The 22,124-nt window shown below is 40.3% G+C and overlaps 1 protein-coding gene across 1 annotated transcript in view; it reads right to left on the bottom strand.

Moving 5' to 3' along the window:
• Nucleotides 1-6,977: 6,977 nt before the first annotated feature.
• LOC147451378 (uncharacterized) overlaps nt 6,978-22,124 on the bottom strand; it is an 88,238-nt gene continuing 73,091 nt past the window's right edge. The window contains exon 3 of the mRNA XM_086520314.1: nt 6,978-7,069. Within this exon, the coding sequence (XP_086376440.1) occupies nt 6,993-7,069 (77 nt within the window). The 3' untranslated portion in view covers nt 6,978-6,992. The remainder of the gene's footprint in view (nt 7,070-22,124) is intronic.

Raw genomic sequence — 22,124 nt, forward strand, 5'->3', positions numbered from 1 at the left:
TGGAAGAGCTGGAAGTGGGTAAGATCGATGTGGTAGCTGTCCGAGGATTGTGCCGAGCGTGTGTACGTTGGGCGAAGTGCACGCGAGGCCTTGCTAGTGTGAATGATCTTTTTTGAAGGTGTTTTCGAGAGGACAGGGGTGCTGTGAATACCCTGAGCTATATAGGGACAATTGTTTGTGTGTCGGGTGTGTTCCCCATTTCCCCTCTCCACCGTCTCATAGAGCATCCCAAAGTACATCACCTTCCAAGGAATCATTCTTGCACTTTGGGCACCTCAACCTACCATCCAAATTGGCCCTTTTGGGATCCCTCATGGCCTAAAAAATTGCACCAAGCATACATTTCAACCACCACTTGCATATCGAGGTCCTTCATACTTGCTTTAGCATCTTGTCAAGCACGTGTATACACCCATAGCACTACTCTATACTTCTCGCAGCATTGACCAACTTTGGTTGCACCCACGTTGGTTATGGTTTTGGTTATATCCATGTGTACTCACTTTTGGTTTTGGTTATGATTATGAACATTGTTATGGTTATGGTAATGGTTTTGATCATGGCCATGGTTATGGAATTGATGTATGGTTTTGGTTCTGAAAATTTGTTATGGTTATGGTTATGGCTTTAGAATCTTGTGATGGTTATGGTTATGGTTTTGAACTCATGTTATGGTTATCATATGGTTTTAGAATCATGTTATGGTACAAGAGCAGGGCCAGTAAGCTCTAAGACATTTTTAATGGATGCAAAGCATTGGATTGCATTGGTCGCAAGATATGCACAACGATAGTGGGGCTAGTTGTGGGATGTGTGCAGCAAGAGTAACACTAGAGGGTGTTGAAAAAAAATATGGTGCTTACTATTGTCTTGGTTGATATGCATGTTGAATGTGGTGCACTTCAAAAAAACACAACAAGTGCTTGATGAGCTTCCTAGTAAAAAATGTCCCCTCTTGGAATGCACTAATTGTGAGATGTGCACAACAAGAACAACGCTAAAGTTCGAAGTGTGTACTACATGTATGGGGGTAACGCATGCAATGAAGAGGATCCATCTCTTTAATCCCACAACAGAGACCGTTTCCGACCGTTTCCATCCACTCTTCATGCACAATATCACTATCAGCAGCCCTGCGGCCCTCACAACCTTTTTCATCAAAGCACCTATTATGGAATTGATATTTACTATTTATTGCAACCGACACGTTAAAAAGGCTTGATCGATTCAGGCCTATGCAAATGGATATATATATTATGTACATCTTATTATTTAAGTGCTCTTATATGAGCTTTGGCCATTTATGACCGACCAGCCAGTTTGTACTCACTTTGAACATTCAAAAAATCTATAAAGTAAATGTGTGCAAGAGGGAAATGGTCACTCTTTTCGGGGGAGAGATTGCACCTAGTGTCTGTGTTATTCTTCTCTCCTCTCCACTCTTCTCTCTCGTCGTGCCCCCGTAGCACTCTGCTCTAGGAGGTGCACCTACATGTGCCCTCTCACTCTATCTTGCTCTTTGTCTCTCTTTGTTCACGTGTGACATTGATTAGGTACTACGATATTTGCTAGGTAAGCAGAGTTTTGCATTTCATGGACTGCAATATGTTTTTTTTTGGTATTTTGCAGGGACACCGTGCCTCCATTTGTAGAAGTGGTATCAGAGCTGAGGATACGCTCTTTGTAACAAGAAAACACCTCGTGTAAGATTTGGCTTTCAACAACATAGCTCCTTACGATTGTGTAATATAGATAAGTCTAATTATATACTTCTATTTTTTTAATGTAAATTTTTTGTTTAATCTTTCTTCTTAATGCTGTATATCAGTGGAAAATTTTGCGATGCAATTAATAGTAACTCATGTCGAGATTGTGATTATAGAAAGCCTACCTGAAAAGGACGACAAGAAAAATGATATTTATATAATTGGGAAATCCCTCAAGCATGTACTCAATAAGGCTCAATCTCAAAAAGGTACTGAACCCCTGACACAATACACAAGATAGCACTTCTTTCACAATGATTAAGACCCAAACCTCCGAAGCGAGTTGAAAATATGGTGGTGAAAGGACCACATTATCATGAATGCAAGAAACAACCCCAAGAGGGTTTCAAAAAAAAAAGGGAAGAAAGAAAAATCAGAACATTTTAGGCATGTGTGAAGAGGGTGCACGCAAGAAGGTCACAAATCATGAGCACCGACATGAGAAGTAGGTAACAACAACGACGGCGGGAAGTAAAAGCTGACAAGGGACAATGAGTTCTGATTGCAACAGTCATCGACGAAGCTGGCAGCTCCTTTGGCACCAAGCACAACTCTCTCTCTCTCTCTCTCTCTCTCTCTCTCTCTCTCTCTCTCTCTCTCTCTCTCTCTCTCTCTCTCGGCAAGCTACTATCACCAACTGTAACTCATAACAACCACACCTTTTACAACCACGAACTGCCCATAGCTGGAGATCTCTAGTATGTGAGACTAGTGTGATAACTAGCTATATCATCCACATGCGGCCCCTGTAGCGCAACACTACCAACCCACATGCCCTTCTCTTTTGATTCTCTATCACCAAACACATCATTCTTATCTTTCCCTCACACTCTCTTTATCAAAAAAACAGCCACAATGCAAAACTGCACAAGGAGCGGCCTCACCTGCAGTCCCACAGCCCCGCCACCTCATGTCACAGATGAGTTGCACTATCTCTCACTTCTACTATGCTAGCCAATCAACCCACCTTTTGCACTCTCTCTCTCTCTCTCTCTCTCTCGTAGAACATATGGCCGCCATTGAACTGTCTCTCTCCCTATGGCTAGCCACCATTCAACATGGAATCTTCTCTCTCTTTTGGCAGTCATCCAAGCGTTTCCCTCTACCTCTCATTAGGTGCATGCTGCCAGTAAAACAAACTCTCTCTTAAGCTGTCTCTAAGTTGACCTCACTCACTCTCTCTCCCTTACAACCCCACCTTGGTGATGCACTCCGTCATCCACACTTCCCAACCACCACATGGCCTTCTAATTTTGTGGCCACCCTTGCATGACCTGCAATTGTCGTTTCTATATCATCGTTTGCAGGCATAATAACCGCCATGCCATACTATCTCAACCACCACATCCTGGTGCCATCCACTTGAGAGCCGCAAAGCATCACCAACTTTAGTCTCACTTTTGTCACCACAAACACTTGTGCGTTCATCACTCTTCACTCAACCTAGAATCCCCCTTGCGTAGCAATTGCAGATACCGCCCCCATCCAACATCAAAGCCGCTCCACAAGACTCATTTTATTTATTTATTTATCTCTCTCCTTCTCTGTGTGTTTGCGCGCGGCCACTTTCTTATGAAGACGAACCACTCGCTCTTCCACACAACCACATAGTCTCGTTTGTTCTCAAACCAATTGAAACTCTCTCTCTCTCTCTCTCTCTCTCTCTCTCTCTCTCTCTCTCTCTCTCTCTCTCTCTCTCTCTCTCTCTCTCTCTCTCTCTCTCTCTCTCTCTCTCTCTCTCTCTGCCGCGGTTGTCTAAAGAGGAGAAGTGCAAAGTTGATTTGAGTACTCTTGTACCACAAATAGGAAGAAACTAGAAAAAAATGTGTGTGGAGGGTCTCATCCAGTACTTCTCTGCACTTCTAGAAGCAACACACGAGCTCAGATGTGTGTGCCCTCAACTATTTGGGGAGGGGCAATGGGAGGGCCGATTGCAGAGGGATTGATGCAAGGGTTTGCATGAGCACATGACAAAACTCTCAACAAGTCTACATGACTGCTTGCGAGGTAAGCCGCAGGGCAGAAGGACGCAAACAAAGCAGGAGCCCTTGGTTATGTGTCGGGATGCAGAGCTCCGGGGTGTCAGTAAGATGATGCGCATGGGGGCACAGGACCAAGGAATCCTGAAAATATTTGTGCTAATAAAATGTAATTGAACCAAGTCTGTCTTAAGTTTTTAGTATTTCACTTTCCTTGATTTTATTTTTGTACCCAACCATTGGAGTTGGCACACAAAGATTGTAATGAAAATTTAATTTTGGCCTTTTGAAGACGATCAATTTAAACTTTCATTTCATTTCTCTCTCTCTCTCTCTTCACACCACCCCAACCCCCCCCCCCCCCCCTTTTTTTTTAAATCCTGGCTATGATGCACACTGGGTGACATTCAAGCTCACCACCAACACTGTCTACCTCATCAAATATTTGCATGGCAACGCATTCTCTCCACCTTCATATAATTCTTTAAATCTTGACCTAAAAACTGTGAGAATTTCAAGTTTGCACTTATTTTCATCGGTTAGCAAAAAAATGTATTTTTCTAGCCCTGTCCATGTAGCCACCAAGATGGTTGGCCTCAACACCATACAACATGGAGACCATAGCTGGGCATGAAAATTCAAGATATTTGTTATACCACAGCTAGAGACCGTCCTCAACATAGTATTTTTGAACGTAGAACAAGGTATAATTCAAATCAAACACGGGAGAAATTGTGAGACAATTGGCTTAATTTGAACGTTTTACACTAAGTTTTCTTTAAATTATCTAGGGCTTCTCGCCTTCAAATTTCAAATGTAGAGGTAAATCTCACTTTTGTACATGAGATTACACTAACCCTAGTTTTTACTTCACGCATTGCTAATTATTTTACCTGGTCTAACCACCCCCACCAACTCAATCATGACTTTTTTTACTCTTGTTATGGACATAAACCTAGGGGCAGAGTTCCCAATGCTAAAGGAATCCCCAAACAAACCACTATCAATTGGACTAATATTGACACACACTATTCCTAAACCTACTAGCATGATTGGCACGCAGAGATAGACTTATCCATATCTAAGTTATATGTATTTTAGGTCAAAATTCAAAAATAATAATAATAAATAAATAAATAAGTTCACACACTATCACTGTATATTGAGAATAGAAAAGTCTTGAAATTTCTCTTGTTGATCATTGCATTAAAAGTGGTTGAACATTTATCCTTTGGTTTAGTTTACAAATTCTTTTTAGATAATCTAATAATTTATCTTGAATACCATTCATCAAATGATGGGTTTGCTACTGCCATTTATTTTTAAGAACTTTTGTAGCATTTGACAGTTTGCTACAAGCCATTTTTTTGATCCACCTCTAGTTAAATATAGGGGGACAAACTCATGCAGTTTGCAATAACAATGATACCATTGGACAATTTGAAATAAAAAATCTCTTTTGCTTATCTATATTCTCTTATGACATTTTGTGAATTAACCATCCCTAAAGTCCTAGCTTACGCTCACGCTGAATGTATTTTCTAGTGAGAGGATTTGACATTAAGCTATGCAGCTACTCACATGAGCTGAGGTGATTTGGGTCACTGAACAACATTTTGTATGTACTTTGCTACTCCAGTATACTCCAATGTGGTGTAGATTCACCGATTTAGGCAGCACCGATCACGAAATCATTCTACAGTGACTGTCCACCATTGTCCTTAATATGATTTGTTACCCAGGTATAGAAAATGAAGGATATTTGGATTTGTATTTGAAATGGGTATCTACATGTTGGCAGATATTGGGATTTGGACTTATATTTGAAATTGAATTTGGACTTGGTATATGATATTTTCCTATCACGACAATATTTATGGAATCCAACTTGAGATTGATGAGAATTGATTATTGAATGATGAGTGTGACCAATGATATCCTGATACATCAGGGTATGCAATATACTGCTTATTCTAGTGGTATGGGATGCTAGAAATAGGTAGTACGTGGATGACGACAGGCACACGGAATGTTGTTTAGTTTAATGAATTTTCTTTTACTATGTGATATTTCGACAAAGAATACTTAACACTGTTTTTGACAAATATCGTTTGCAGATTCTTATCTTTGCAACTGAGGACAATTGCTTTCCAACGGAGAGGTATGTTATATTTTACTATTTATTGCAGCTGACATGTGGAAAAGGCTTGACAGATCTAGGCCTATGCGAATGGATGTAATATATTATATACATTTTATTATTCAAGCGCTCTTTTATGAACTTTGGCCATTTATGCGCCGGCCGGCCAGTTTGTACCCACTTTGACCATTCAAGAAACTATAAAGTAAATACGTGCAAAAGGGAAATGGTCACTCTTGCACCTGGAGCGATTGCACCTAGTTTGTACGTTATTCTTCTCTCCTCTCCACTCTTCTCTCTCTCTGTGCCCGTGTAGTACTCCGCTCTAGGAGGTGCACATGCACGTGCCCTCTCGCTCTATCTCGCTCTTTGTATCTCTCTGTTTGCGTGTGACGTTGATTATGTGCTACGGTATTTGCCAGGTAAGCAGATTTGTGCATTTCATGGATTGCAATATGTTTTTTTTTCGGCATTTTGCAGGGACATCGTGCCTCCATTTGTAGCAGCACCAGCCATTGTTCCCCTGCACGACTAAAGACACCCGCATCATGGAAACAGACTGATAAGAGCTCTTGAGAGAGGTGGTGAGAGAGAGGAGGAAAGGGGACGCTGACTTTGAAGGAGCCCGAGGGCAGCTGGGAGAGATCAAGCTCTTGGAATCATTCAACAATGGCAGGGGAGTGCAGGAAGAGGCCATCATTTGCTTGGGACAACACTTGCAAGATACTGTCCTGAGATAAAATTGAAAGCGCCGTAGATTTAGCACTAGACCTAATGGAGGATCTCTCTAAGCTAGCGCAATGCACTTGCTCTTGGGATATTCTTCTGTGTTTGTGCCGATCCCGACTCAAGGTCTAAAACGAGAGAGAGAGAGAGAGAGAGAGAGAGAGAGAGAGAGAGAGAGAGAGAGAGAGAGAGAGAGAGAGAGAGAGCGAGCTACACACATTAGTGATGCAGAGGAGAGGTGATGTACGAGCTATATTACAAATCTTGCAAATCTGCTTCCTCCTATAGAGAGTCACTCACCCATCCACTCTACTCCAAAAGAATCATGTTTCCACGCACGAACGTCTTTTTGTGATGACCCAAAAAAGTGTAGTGCGTCATTTATGATTTCAAGAGAAGATTCACCACCACTTCGGTGCATCTGAAAACCTTTACACACACCACACTGCTCCCATAGACTGCATGAAAAAAGAGGACTATGTTTTTTAGCACATTGTAATTGAATAATAGAATCCTGAAAAAATCTCTTGTGTGAGTATTTTTGAAAGAAAACAATCCACCACTGCCACCCATAAATCTCTCTTGAGTGCTCACTATAACACTCACAATCATTTTTTTTAAATTTTAATTTTTTTTTCTATTTTTAGCCGACCAAAAAAAGAACTCATGTGAACTCTCTCTACACAAGACCAGTATTAACAATTCAGTAAAAGTTTACTTAAGGCAAAAGTTTAGTTCAAACTTCAACTTCTCATGCTTTTAGCCCAAAATACTTTCTGTGGTCAATAAGCGTTCACTTTTTATTTCAAAACTAAAGACACTTTTTAAGTCTATCATTAGATTTACACACTAGTCGTCAAAACGAGTGCCCACTATCCTATTTCAACCAATAGACCTTTTCAATCTATAAAAAAAAATTAAAAAAAAATATATATTTTTAAAAATTTTAATCAACAAAAAAAAAAGCATCTTTATAGCCTTTGCCTTTTGGACAAGCCGAAAAACTAAACCAAACACTAAGATCTTCGCCACATGCATGCCCCAAAAAACAATCATTTAGTGCTTCACATGAAAGGTGGAATTTATGGTGAGGGTTAGTTTAGAAAGGCAAAAGCAAGGGGTCGAACCATGAACAAGCGCCATCAATGGTCAGCCATGTGTGAAGGAATTATTATACATAGTATTCAGCAAGAGAAAGGTAGAGTGGAAGAATTGACAAAGATGGAGATGTACGAGGATAAGATTCTTGAAGGACAAGGTTGATCGAAGAAGGCTTCCTTTTTGGCGTGTTTTGTTTTTGTTATTTTGCATAATAGAGAGGACACTCATGTACACCACACTTTTTCCTTAGGTTTGCAACAATCGGGATAGAATCGGTGATACTTGGACCCTCAACCTTGACGAACCCTTAGCAACTAAATGAGCTATGACACGATTGTTATTGAAGAAGACTCAGTGCGAAAAGAGAACCGGTTCTTCCAAAAACTTTAGAAACCTATCTGTGAGAAATAGTAGAGGTAAATTGATTAAAATTGTCGGTATTTACACTAAATCTCTTTAAGTTTTGTAGATTTTCTCACCTTCAACAGAGGAAAAGCTCAAAATTTGTAGGTGGGATCACTGTGAGAAAAAAATTGGGTACAATGTATTTTAACCGGCTAAAAATCCTAAAATCCCCGTTATATTTTGAGCTTGCCTTCAAGAAAACCGGCAAATTTACACAAGTTTTAGTGTAAATACCGACAAAAGCTTCAAATTTTGACCTAATAAAAACGGGTAGAATTTCAAGTTTTCCCTTATTTTCTTTGGTTAAAGGAAAAATGTGTTTTCTAGCCCTGGGTGGGATTACACTAGGCCCAGGTGGCGATTCAAGCACTGGTGGTTAAAGTAAGACTAAAATCAGGAGGAGAGATGTGCAAATGTCAAAAGGTTCGAAAGCTATTTTCCTGAGATAAAATTGAAATAGACAGAGTTAGCACCTTTTAGATGTCAATTCTATCGATTTTGTCTTGAGATAAAATTGAAAGCGCCGTAGATTTAGCACTAGGCCTGATGAATCAAGGGTCTATGAGCTAAAATACTCTTGCAAGATATTGTCCTGAGATAAAATTGAAAGCGCCGTAGATTTAGCACTAGGCATAATGGAGGATCTCTTTGAGGCAGCACAATGCACCCGCTCTCGGGTCTTTCTTCTCTGTTTGTGCCGATCCCAACTCAAGGTCTAAAACGCGCGCACGAGAGAGAGAGAGAGAGAGAGAGAGAGAGAGAGAGAGAGAGAGAGAGAGAGAGAGAGAGATTAGTAATGTAGAGGAGAGGTGATGCACGAACTATGCTACAAATCTGCTTCCTCCTACGGAGCGTCACTCACCCATCCACTCTACTCCAAAAGAATCATGTTTCCATGCACGAACGTCTTTTTGTGATGACCCAAAAAAGTATAGAGCGTCATTTATGATTTTAAGATAAGATTCACCACCACTTCGGTGCATGTGAAAACCTTTACACACACCACACTTGCTCCTATAGATTGCAAGAAAAAAGAGGACCATGTTTTTTAGCACATTTATAATTGAATAATAGAATCTGAAAAAATCTCTTATGTGAGTATTTTTGAAAGAAAACAATCCACCACTGCCACCCATAAATCTCTCTTGAGTGCTCACTATAGCACTCACCAATTAATTTTTTTTTGTTCCAAAAAACATTACTTCTCTTTTTAGCTGGCCAAAAAAAAAACTCATGTGAACTCTCTCTACACAAGACCAATATTATCAATTTAGTAAAAGTTTACTTATAGAAAAAGTTTAGTTCAAACTTCAACTTCTCATGCTTTTAGCCCAAAATACTAGTTCAAACTTCTCATGCAACCAAGCACAGTGCACGGACACAAAATCTCTCTCTCTCTCTCTCTCTCTCTCTCTCTCCCCCCCCCCCACCGTCTTTACAACTGTCAACAAAAGTCTCATTTTATCTCTCTCTCTCTCTCTCTGTTCCTTTAGCACGTCCACTTTTTCTTGAAAACAAAAGGGGATCTTTCAAGATATCCCTTAAAACGCCCCAAAACCAAAATTGGCCCGGCCTACTCTTAACCCAAAATACTTTCCGTGGTGAATGAGCATTCGCTTTTTATTTCAAAACTCAAGACACTTTTGAAGTCCATCGTTAGATTTACAAACTAGTCATTTAAACGATTGCCCACTATCTTATTTCAACCAATCAACATTTTCACTCTATAAAAAAATGCTTGAAAATATAACTTAATTTTTTCTATTTTAGTCAACCAAAAGAGAGAGCATCTCTGTAGCCTTTTCCCTTGGAGCATGCCAAAAAACTTAACCAAACACTAAGATCTTCGTCACATGCATGCCAAAACAAAAACAATCATTTAGTGCTTCACATGAAAGGTGGAACGTATGGTAAGGGTTAGTTTAGAAAGGCAAAAGCAAGGGGTCGAACCATGAACAAGCGCCATCAATGGCTAGCCATATGTAAAGGGACTATTATACATAGTATTCAGCAAGAGAAAAGTAGAGCAGAAGAATTGACAAAGATGGAGATGTACGAGGATAAGATTCTTGAAAGGACAAGGTTGATCGAAGAAGGCTTTCTTTTTGGCATGTTTTTTTTTTTGTTTTTTTGCATAATAGAGAGGACACTCATACACACCACACTTTTTCCTCGAGTTTGCAACAATCGGGATAGAATCAGCGATACTTGGACTCTCAACCTTGGACAAACCCTTAGCAACTAAATGAGCTATGACACGATTGTTATTGAAGAAGACTCAGTGCGAAAAGAGAACCGATTCTTTCAAAAACTTTAGAAACCTATGTGTGAGGAATAGTAGAGGTAAATTGATTAAATTGAAGGTTTTTACACTAATCTCTTTAAGTTTTGTAAATTTTCTCACCTTCAACAGAGGTAAAGCTCAAAATTTGTAGGTGGGATCAGTGTTAGAAAAAAATCAGGGTACAATGTATTTCAACCGGCTAAATATCCTAAAATCTCGGTTATATTTTGAGCTTGCCTTGAAGAAAATTGGCAAATTTACACGAGTTTTAGTGTAAATACCGACAAAAGCTTCAAATTTTGACCTAAAAACCGGTAGAATTTCAAGTTTGCCCTTATTTTCTTCGGCTAGGAAAAATGTATTTTTTCTAGCCCGGGGTGGGATTACACTAGGCAACTCAAGCACTGGTGGTTAAAGTAAGACTAAGATCAGGAGGAGAGATGTGCAAATGTCAAAAGGTTCGAAAGCCCTTATCCACCTATGGACAATCAAAAAAGAATATTCCAATCTCCACTGGACGCAACGTCAGTGACAGCTCATGGTAGAATGGAAGGCGTGGCGTCAGTGCTTAGATCACTGTGCAATGATTGGCAGGGATGCTAATTTTGCGTGGTGCGTTCTGATTGGTCAGCTGTAGCGACCCAAAAGTCGTGTTGATTGGCCGACCCACATGCTTGCTCGCCACCTTCTGGAAGTTCTGATGACATTAAGACAGAGGTAGCTTGAGCCTTGGAAGGAGTCTGGAAGCCTCGAAGGGGCCCTTGCTGTTGCAATCACATTGCCACCTAATTTGCCTCTGATCGCGGAAGGATCTGGAAGCCTCGAAGGGGGCCCGTGCTGTTGCAATCACATCGCCACCTTGCCTCTCATCGCTAAAATCATTCATGTTAGGCCAAACGCCTCTCCTTTTCATACGTCTATTGCTCTTCATTCCATCCTAAACCAGTATCATTTTGGGGCACTATCCTTACACCTTTTCAGTTTTAAGCGTCAAATATAATATTAATTCTCCCTAATAAATAATACAACAAAGACTTATCATTCATGAACCTTCCTCGTGTTCACATAAAAAAAATCGTTAGAATTGACATCTAAAAGGTGCTACTCTGTCCTTTTTCCCCGTCTATTTCTTTATATATGACTTATAGATGACTCGATGGCCATATAATTTTTTTTAAGACCATTTTAGGTTCCATAATTTTGGAAAAAAAATGACAAACCTTGCAAAACATGTAAAATGCAAAAGTGAAGGGTGATGGTGTAAGAAATGAGAAGCCTTATATCCCGTATTGGAAATTTAAAAGAGTTTATATATCGTATTTATTATTTTCCCCTGATTTCTTCACCTTTCATTGTCTTCCAAGTTCCTTCTCCTTGAAGTTGCTTACTTCAGGGCCGGTGGTCAATGGTCTTATGATTTTTTCTTTGGCATTTGGTTTCCTTTACGGTGACGGAGTCGGAGGCTTTACCACTTAAACAAGCTTCCTTATGAGAGAGAAATAAAAAGTGACACTACTATTTTTAAACATGTGGTATCAAAATTATTTTAATTTTTTTGCAAAAAATTGCAACAAAAAAAAGCAAAGAAAATAATGTTTGACACAATAATAAATGCTCCTCTTCAAACTTTTTAAAGAAACAGAGACACAAATGTTAACACCCTCTTATAAGGGTCCGACAGAACTAACGACTACATATGTAGTCCACAGATAGTCTAAGATCATTCTCTATGAACACGGAGACTCAATCTTGTTCACATGTTTAGGTAGCATCCTTTGGGTTTAGTATTTTTACAAGATGCAATTGTAATCTTTGCCACATAATACAATACTTGCTCCATGGTTTTGTCTGCTTATAAATTTTAGTAGAGTACAACTACACTCAGCTCGTTGCATGTGAATCCATTGGTGCTTTCACCAAACAATCTTTCCTCGTCTCACAAAACAACATATTGATTGACCAAGCTTGTTGGAGGTGTGAATTGAATATAAGGAAATGGAGGGGGAGAGAGAGAGAGAGAGAGAGAGAGAGAGAGAGAGAGAGAGAGAGAGAGAGAGATCACGATGATGAGAAATTTGGCAAAAACATGCATTTTTATCCTTAACACTTATTTTAGAGACATTAGCAACATATCTTCTATTTAGAGCAATAACTTACAAGGTAAGCCTCCTGTAGGCTAATCTTCAACAAGGAGTTCTATAGCTTTGGGATAGATGTGGCGCGATCAACAATAGGCCCAAACTCATGCTCCCTTGCGCCAAAACAACATTTGATGACATAGGAGAAGCGAACAATATAACACTCAAACCCATAATGTTACTAACCATAAATTGGACTAACCACCGTGAATGGAGAGTAGCTCATAGACCCTTGATTCATTTGAATCCACATATCGTACATTATCACCAGATCTAGATACATTTTCAGACATAGTATCCATCATGGGATACGTAAGAAATAACCTCTTTGACTCTTTTGGGAATACTTTTTTGAGAGAACTTTATGGCACTCTTATTTGAAGTCCACCTAGTAGATTCTAAAAACATAATAGTATTTTTCCAACCCTTAACCAATACCTCTGATCTAGCCAATGAATCTCTCTCCCTCTCTCTCTCTCTCTCTCTCTCTCTACATTGTGGACAAAATCAAAGGACACACAAAATCTCTCTGTGTATCTCACCCCCACTCCCCCCTCCTCTCTCAATCTATCTCTCTATCCCTCTCTCTTCCTCTATCTCTATCTCTTAAGACCTTGCATTATGGAAAGCATCATGAGAACATATACCCTCTCTCTCTCATACACTTAGTAAACCCCTATGCCTCCACCTCTCTCTATCTTACTCCTACAGTATGGAGAATATCAATGGAGAAATATCTCTCTCTCTCTCTCTCTCTCTCTCTCTCTCTATACAATATGGACAACATCAAAAGGGACCCCCCCCCCCCCCCCCCCCCAAAAAAAAAAAAAAAACCACAAAATCCCTGAAAGATAATTAGGGAAAAGCCCCATTAGGACTCAATCAAAATACTACTTGGTAAGAAGAACTGTTAAGAGGACAAAGGCATATTTTTCAAATGATAAAACCTCTTAAAATGTTCCACAAATGGAAAGGGGTAAATCGGAGGTACTTCCATCACATTAAACCATGATTACTTCCTCCCTCAAAGAAGAAAGGGTGCATGCAAAAAACCATATAACGTGTTTCTTGGGTACCTTTTGTGCCACCATTCCACCTCTAAAATACACATGGAGAGATATATGCAAGGGATACACATACTATATAAAATTTGCGAGTAGGACGTACTTCAAGCATTAGGTAAAGAAAGGTCCCTAGGATCATACGGTCTAACTACTGAGTTTTTAAAGAATTATAGGACGAGCTGAAGTCTTCTATCATGATTATGGCCAACCAAGCCTTGCTTGATGGGGTCTTAGACCCAAAATCATTAAAAGAGGCCTCATTAAACCGTTCCCGAAGCAAGTGTGTTGCTCCCAACTGAAACACTGGAGGCTCATAACCATGATGCCAGTAGCCTACAAAATTATTGCCAAAATGGTATCCATTAGGCTTTCTCCCCCTCCTAGACATAGTTATCACTCCCCACCAGCATGGATTTATCAAAGGAAGGTCAATCTATGATAATATTCTGGCAGCAACAATCGGCATTGAGTATGCCACCTTCATTAAGCAAGAGTGTATCTTACTCCAATTGGATTTGGACAAAGCCAATGACAGGATCACATGGTCATTTTTATAGAAGAGGCTATGAAAGAACTGGGGTTTGGGCCTTGGATCTGTTAGCTAGTAAGCACACTTGGTGTAGGTAGCCAATCGGAGCTCCTTTTCAATGACAGAATCGTGGGAGCATTTGAGGTCAAGCAATCCATCAATCAGGGGTGATCACTTGCCCCTCTAATGTTTGCCATTGGATCCCATCCTCTGGTAACATTGCTCGATGATCGTGTTGTGAGAGGGGAGATTCAAGGACTGTCTCAACCTAATAACAACCAATTGCTTGCTAAGCTATTTGGGGACGACTCACTGATCTTTCTCAAAACTTGCCCCCAGGTTCTTAGAAATGCGCTAGAGATTGTGAAAATCCTTGCCATTGATTCAGGGAAGTGTAGTATTGAAAATCAAGGTTGATGTCTCTTACAGAGAGCGACTTGTTTGATCCCTCAATGTAATCCCGGGAAGTTGTGTCAAAAGGGAAACTTTTTTTGGCACCTGGGGGCCCATTGGGTATTGAAGTAACCCATAAAAAAAAATTCACTTGGGTCATGGAAAAGATTAGATGCAAGATGCACAGATGGGAGTATGTGCTTCTTCCCTTCTCGAGCAGAGTGAAAGTGATCAACTCATTCATGCTCCCCTACATAGCTTTTAATGATCCGCTACTTAAACTATCCAAATGCAATTGGAAAGATTTTCACAAACCGGTAAAAAGATTTCTATAGAAGAACAACACCAAAGACTTGATGTCATGGAAGTGGGCTAACTGGGAAATAATGGCAAGACCTATTGAGCATGGCGGTCTTGGGATTCTTAACCCTAGTGCCCATGCGCGAGCCTAGTGTGCTAAGTTTAAGGGTGCACTCGCTAAGAAAAGGCAGTCTTGGACAATAATGGCCAAGGCAGTCAGTGGAAAGGGCTAGAGATCCACAACAAACTGCTTGCCCCTCAGTGGGCTGGCTTAAAGCTCGGTGTTCGACGAGAGAGCTTGCTTGCAAATGCAAAAGTGTAGCAGAGACTTTGGAGTGGGGTGAGCTTGCAAGGTACTTCCATAACTCTTCAACTCATTGGTCCCCTTGGCTTTCTAAGGTAGGAAGCATCTTTCTTAACCCATATTGGAGGAAGGCTGCGAAAATATTAATAACAAAAATCTTAGATATCTAGGCCAACTATGGAATTATAATAGTAACCACTGGAAAGAAACAGAACAAGTGGCACGCTAGTACAACCTTAATGGTAGTGAGAGACTTTTGATTAGTAGAGTCCTAAAAAGGATTGACAGATGGGCTCTCCTTGTTAGGAAATATGAAGTAGCTAAGTAGATAATTGAGTAGATTACTTAATGGAGAGAGAGAAATTTTCACACGCGAGAGATTAGAGAGAGAGAGAGAGAGAGAGAGAGAGAGAGAGAGAGAGAGAGAGAGAGAGAGCACGATATATGTGGTTCACCCAATGTGGGCTACATCCACGAGAAAGCAGCCACTCAATGGATTTAGTATTTCAAACAGAAGTAGGTTACAAAGGAATTATACCCTTAATAGAGCACACAATATATGTGGTTTACCCAATGCTGGCTACATCCACGAGAAAGTAGCCACTCAATGGATTTAGTACTTCAAACAGAAGTAGGTTACAAAGGGATTATACCCTTTAATAGAGCTCCCACCTTGCTTCACTCTCACCACCTCACACCCACCTTGTTGCATCAACTTCACACTACACCACAATGCTTCACAATCCCCTTTTTGTGTGTAGAAGAGGCCTCCTTTTATAGGCCAAAAGGGTTGCCCCTTCTAATGAGAGGCAGTCGTGTGTAGCCTCTCTTGTGTTGACGAGTCCAAACTGGACCCTCCAATCTACCCCATGTGTGGCCGCCCTTGAGAAGACAAGTCCGTCTTTGAAATCGGCCACTGGCCATTGAATTTTGACCACCGGCCACCAACAATTGACTACTGGCAACCGGCCAAACGATCAGCCATTTTTCGACCACTTTTTGATTGCCGTCCGGCCATCATTATATTTCGACAAATCCAGTATCGAGCTTTGCTTGAGAGTGGCCGTGAAAATTTTGGTTTTCGACTAGTGATTTTCTTCACGCACGATGGCTTCTCCTTATAACAGGGGCCTTACAAATGTGCATTTTTAATACAGAAAGTTACAAGGGGTATCAGGCTCCATACTTAACAATCTTCCACTTGGAGACTAAGCTCCAAACCAAACGTGTAACTGCTTTCCATCCTGGCTTCTTGTCCTTGAATGCCGATTGAAGATAAGCAAAAGCTCAACTTCTCCTTGTTGACCACCCTTGTAAACATGTCTGCAGGATTTTCACTTGTATGCACCTTCCTAGCTTTAGTTGTCCCTCTTTCAAAAGCGTGCATATGAAGTGATATGATATATCTCAATTCGATATTCTTTGTCCTTGAATGAAAGGCTGAGTTCTTTGCAAGATGGATAGCGCTTTGGCTATCACCATACAAGACACAATTTTCTTGTTTGAATCCAAGCTCTTTTAAGAGTCTATGAAGCCACAAAATTTCTTTGCTTGCCTCTGTCATTTCTACACACTTTGCTTCTGTGGTAGAAAGTGAGACCACTTTCTGCAGCTTTGAAGCACAACTTACTGCTATGCCTCCAACCGTGAAGACATAGCTAGTACATAGATAGTAGTGCTCCTTTGAGTATCTTTGTCACCTACCGTATCTACATGAGCATACCCTTGAAGAAAAATATTAGTTCCTCCAAAATACAAAGCATTTTTTTCTGTCCCTTTTAGATACCTAAGTCTCCACTTCACAGCTTGCCAGTGCTCTTTACCCGGGTTGTCCATGAACCTACTTACAACTCCCACTGCATGTGCAATGTCTGGCCTTATCTAGACCATAGTACACATAAGAGAACCTCTTGTTGCTGCAGCATAGGGAAATTTAGACATATAGGCTATCTCCTCTTGTGTCTTTGGACACATATCCTTGGTTAGTTTAAAGTGACCGTCTAAAGGTGTAGAAATCGTTTTTGCATTTTGCGTTGCAAACCTTTCTAGTACATTCTTGATGTAATCCTCTTGAGATAGCTTTATTGTCTTCTTCATCCTATCCCTTGATATCTTCATATCAAGTATCCTCTTTGCAGCACTTAAATCTTTCATTGAAAAAGATTTAGATAAATCCTCTTTTAGGTCTTTGATGTCCTACATGTTAGCACTTGTAATCAACATGTCATCAACATACAACATTAGGATGATGAACTTCCCATCTCCCAAATTCTTTGTGTAGACGCAGTGATCTGAGTTGAATCCATGATCCAACATCCATCGATCGAGTACCACTTTCTTGATGCTTGCTTTAAACCATACAAGATCTTCTTTAATTTGCAAACCATTTTCTCCTTACCTTTTACTTCATACCCCTTTGGTTGAAGCATGTAAACTTCCTCTAGTAAGTCACTGTGAGGGAATGTCGTATTTACATCCATTTGCTTGAGGTTTAAATCATGAGCAGCCACAAGGCTTAAGACAAGCCTAATTGAGTTCAGTTTTACAACATGAGAAAATATTTCATTGAAGTCAATACCTTTCTTTTGAGAAAACCCTTTTACCTCAAGCCTAGAGTTGTATCTTTACTTCCCACCTTCTTCTTCCTTTAGCTTGTACACCCATTTGTACTGAAGTTCCCACTTACCTTTAGGCAATTCAATCAACTCCCATGTTTGGTTGCGATGTAATGAGTCCATCTCCGCTTGCATGCTCTTTATCCATTCTTCTTTGCATTCTTGGGGGGTTTACTATATGTAAACTATCTATACAACGTGCGTTCAAAGGGTATTTAAAAAAAACCCTTATCTGTGAATCTTGAACTAATAAAATAACCCCTCTTTCTTTATGAACTTATGGATTTTTTTCAAAATGAAATAAAAAACCCCTTATTTAAATATATTTATGTAAATTTACCCAAAGTTTTTGAATTAAAAAACCCTCATGTTGAACTCTCATGGTATACTTACATACATAGAGGTGGACCCCCCGAGTTTGGATTTGAGTTTCATAGCTTTCTCGTATGATTCCGGCTCTCCAGAATTTGAGATTAAGAGATGGTTGAAGGAAGGAACAAAACTTTCTGGAGGTCTACTTGCTATTGTAGATCTTCAGGGAATAGGTTGAGGCTCCTCATTTGGTTGACGTTGTTGTATGTTGTCACCGTTTGCACTCCTTGAGTCTTCACCATCCTCAAGATCCAAGTACTCATCACTTGTTTCTTTTTTTTGTTTTCTTTCCAAATAGTCTTTGTACATATTTTGTTCATTGAGAATTACGTCCCTACTTCTAAAGATTTTACCATAGGTGATACCCAAAGTCACCTTCTCCATAGCCAATGAAGAAACACTTTTTGGACTTTGCATCTAGCTTTAATCTTAGGCTTCTATCTATGTGAATGAAAGCCTCACACCCAAATACTTTAAAAAATCATCAGTGTACCTATCCATGCCTCCTCTGGAACTCCCCCATCCAATGTTGCTGAGGGTGACCAGTTGATCAAATACACAGACGTACTCATTGATTCTGCCCAAAGCTCAAGCAAGGCCTGCATGTAGCCGCATGCGTCATGCTCGCTCCATGATTTTCTTGTTCACTCTTTCCGAAATACCATTTTGTTGAGGTTTTCCTTAGGGTTTTATTCTGCATCCAAATGCCATTGCTAGCACAAAAGATTTCAAAAGCTTGGCTGCAATATTTGCCTCCATTGTCGGATCTGAGGTATTTAACCTTGGTACCTACTTCATTCTTCACAAAGGCTTTTCACCTTTGAAATATGGAAAACACATCAAATTTATTCTTCATGAGATAAACTCGTGTTTTTCTAGTTGCATCGTTTATGAATGTTACATAGTACAATGAGCCACCAAGGGATGGTATACTTGCAGGACCCCAAACATCAGAATGAACCAATTCAATTTTTTTATTTTTTCTTTCATTTATTGAATTTTGAAATTTCACCCTCTTTTGTTTACCAAACACAATCTTCACAGAACTCTGAGTCCACTTCTTTCAAACCTGGTAGAAGATTCTTTGACTGAAGGATTTGCATTCCTTTGGCACTTATATACCCAAACCGGTAGTGCCACACTGCACTGTCGACTTCTGTAGTTGTTGCACAAGCTGAAGGTTGTGTGCTAAAAGTACACAAGTAAAGTGTACCAACCTTTTCTCCTTTGGCAACCACCAAAGATCCCTTTGAGATCTTCCATTGCTTGTTTACGAATGCAATGTTGTGACCTTCATCATCCAATTGTTCTGGAGAGATCAAATTTTTGCAAAGAGAAGGAACATGCCTAACATCTTTAAGCTTCCATTCATTTTGATTAGCAATTTTGACACAAAATGTACCTTTGCCAACAATTTCACAAGCTTTGTCATCTTCCAAGTATACATATCCAAAATTAACTTTGGTGTAATCTTGGAAATGTTGCTTGTGTGGTGTCGCATGGAATGAAGCCCCGGAATCTACTATCCAAGAATTAGACACATTATCTATTGAGAGAATTAGAGCATCTTGCTCTACTTTACCTACCACATTGGCCTTCGATGTTGGCTTGTTGTCTTGAGACTCCGACTCCTTCTTCTTCTTGGACCAACAATCCTTCTTGACGTGGCCCTTCTTGCCGCAATTCCAACATTCAAGAAATGACTTTGTGCATGACTTGCTCCACCTTGAGCGATCACGACCCTTTTCGCTTTCCTCTTGTTTCCACTGAGAATGCATCACTTGATGATTCTCCTGTGCTTCTCCTTCACATTTCCTTGCTTAAGAGAACACCCACAACATCATCAAACTTAAGAGTATTGGTGCCAGAGATAGAATTACTTATAGCCATCACAAGGCTGTTACAACTATCTGGATAGAGATGATAGTATAAGGAGAGCTCGGACTTCGTCATCGAAATTGATTTTCACTGATTGAAGTTGACTTATGTTGGTGTTAAATTCATTTAGGTTTTCTACAATTGAACCATTCTCTGTCATCTTTAAATTGTAAGTGCTTCATGATAAATGCCTTATTGGATGCCGATGGTTTCTTGTAGAGTCCGTCAAGTGACTTCATCAAGTCCTCTGTGGTCTTCATCTCCAAAACATTGAAGGCCACTGTTGACGCCAAGCTTAACCGGATTGTTCCCAGTGTCTTTTGGTCAAGGAAAATCCATGTTTCATCTGCCATCATTGCTGGCTTCTTTGCAAGACCGCCTAGTGGCAAATAGAGGTCCTTCTGGTAGAGATAGTCTTCAATCTATATCTTCCAATGTTGGTAGTTTTTGCCATTGAACTTATCGATCTTGAGCTTCCCTTCCTTTGTCATTAATCCCACTCAAAAAAGGAATCCTTTGCTTGAGATACTTTTAGCTACGAGAAAACCTTGCTCTGATACCAATTGTTAGGAAATATGAAGTAGCTAGGTAGATAATTGAGCAGATTACTTAATGGAGAGAGACAAATTTTCATACGAGAGATTATAGACTAGAGAGAGAGAGAGAGAGAGAGAGAGAGAGAGAGAGAAGAGAGAGAGAGAGAGAGAGCACATGATATACGTGGTTCACCCAATTTGGGCTATATCCACGGGAAAATGACCACTCAATGGCTTTAGTACTTTAAACAAGAAGTAGGTTACAAAGGGATTATACCCTTAATAGAGCTCCTGCCTTGCTTCACTATCACCACCTCACATCCACCTTGTTTCATCAACTTCACACTACACCACAATGCTTCCCAATCCCCTTTTGTGTGTAGCCGCCCTTGTGTTGACGAGTCCAAACTGGACCCTTCAATCCGCCCATGTGTGGCCGCCCTTGAGAAGATTAGCCCGCCTTTAAAATCGATCGACCGGCCATTGAATTCCGCCCACCAGCCATCGGCCATTGACTACTGGAAACCGGCCAAAGATGGGCCATTTTTTGACCACTTTTTGACCATGGTCTGCCCGGCCATCATATTCCGACGAAGCTAGTCTCGAGCTTTGCTCTAGACTGGCTGTGAAAATTTTGGTTTTTGGCGAGTGATTTTCTTCATGCACGATGGCTTCTCGTCATAATGGGGGCCTTACAAATGTGCATTTTTTATACAAGAAATTACAAGGAGCTTGGCGCACTGGCCAAAGGAAAGCCACTTCTTTCAGCCTCATACTAAAGAAGTTCCCACACACTTATGGCATCGTTGGATTGGTTCTCTCCCTTGAACAAACAATGGGGTATGGACTGGCCAGAATCAAGATGGGTGACTATCACTAAGAACATTTGGTGCCCCTAATGGCTGCAGGTGATGAAGGTCTTCCTCGGGAAGGTACTTTGGGGAGCTTATCAATTGGGATTAAGGTCCTAGATAGGTGGATTGGCCTTCATACATGCTCTCAATGTAAAATGGCCAGTGAAGACCTCTCACATCTCTTCAAGGATTTCCCAACGATTTGCGGTCTGGTAGAGAAGGTCTGCAAGTGGGTCCAAAGGACTTGGAAGATAGGCTTCTTAAAAAACGATCTTTTCTTGGGAGGAAAGGCCTATAAGAGCCACAAGATAATCATTGAAACTCAAGTTTTTATATTTTGTTACTTCAAACAGATCTAGAAGACCATGAACAATCGGGTATTTTGTAATTTCATGGAAACAACTAGTTTCGTGTTTTCCCGGCGGGCCCGTAGGGAAAATTATAATACCCGGCCGGCCCACCGGGGAAACATAAAATCCCGGCGGGATTTTTGTGGGTTTGCAAGTCACCCTAAACCGGTTTATGTGTGATCATGTTTACTGTGATCATGGAAATGTGTCAACAAGACCTTGTGATCACACAAAATTTGACGTAATTACGTAAATATTAAATCCCTGGTGTGGAGCCATGTGCAAATGAGGGATCCTTCTCACTACAATGCTAGTAGTGTTTTGTTAACCTCCACACATAGTTCTCCTATGTCGAGTGATGAACTGCAGAGATGGAAGAATTTCTTCATC

This window comes from Adiantum capillus-veneris, chromosome 9, assembly GCF_014529385.1.
Source record: "Adiantum capillus-veneris isolate H3 chromosome 9, ASM1452938v2, whole genome shotgun sequence".
Classification (NCBI taxonomy): Eukaryota; Viridiplantae; Streptophyta; class Polypodiopsida; order Polypodiales; family Pteridaceae; genus Adiantum; species Adiantum capillus-veneris.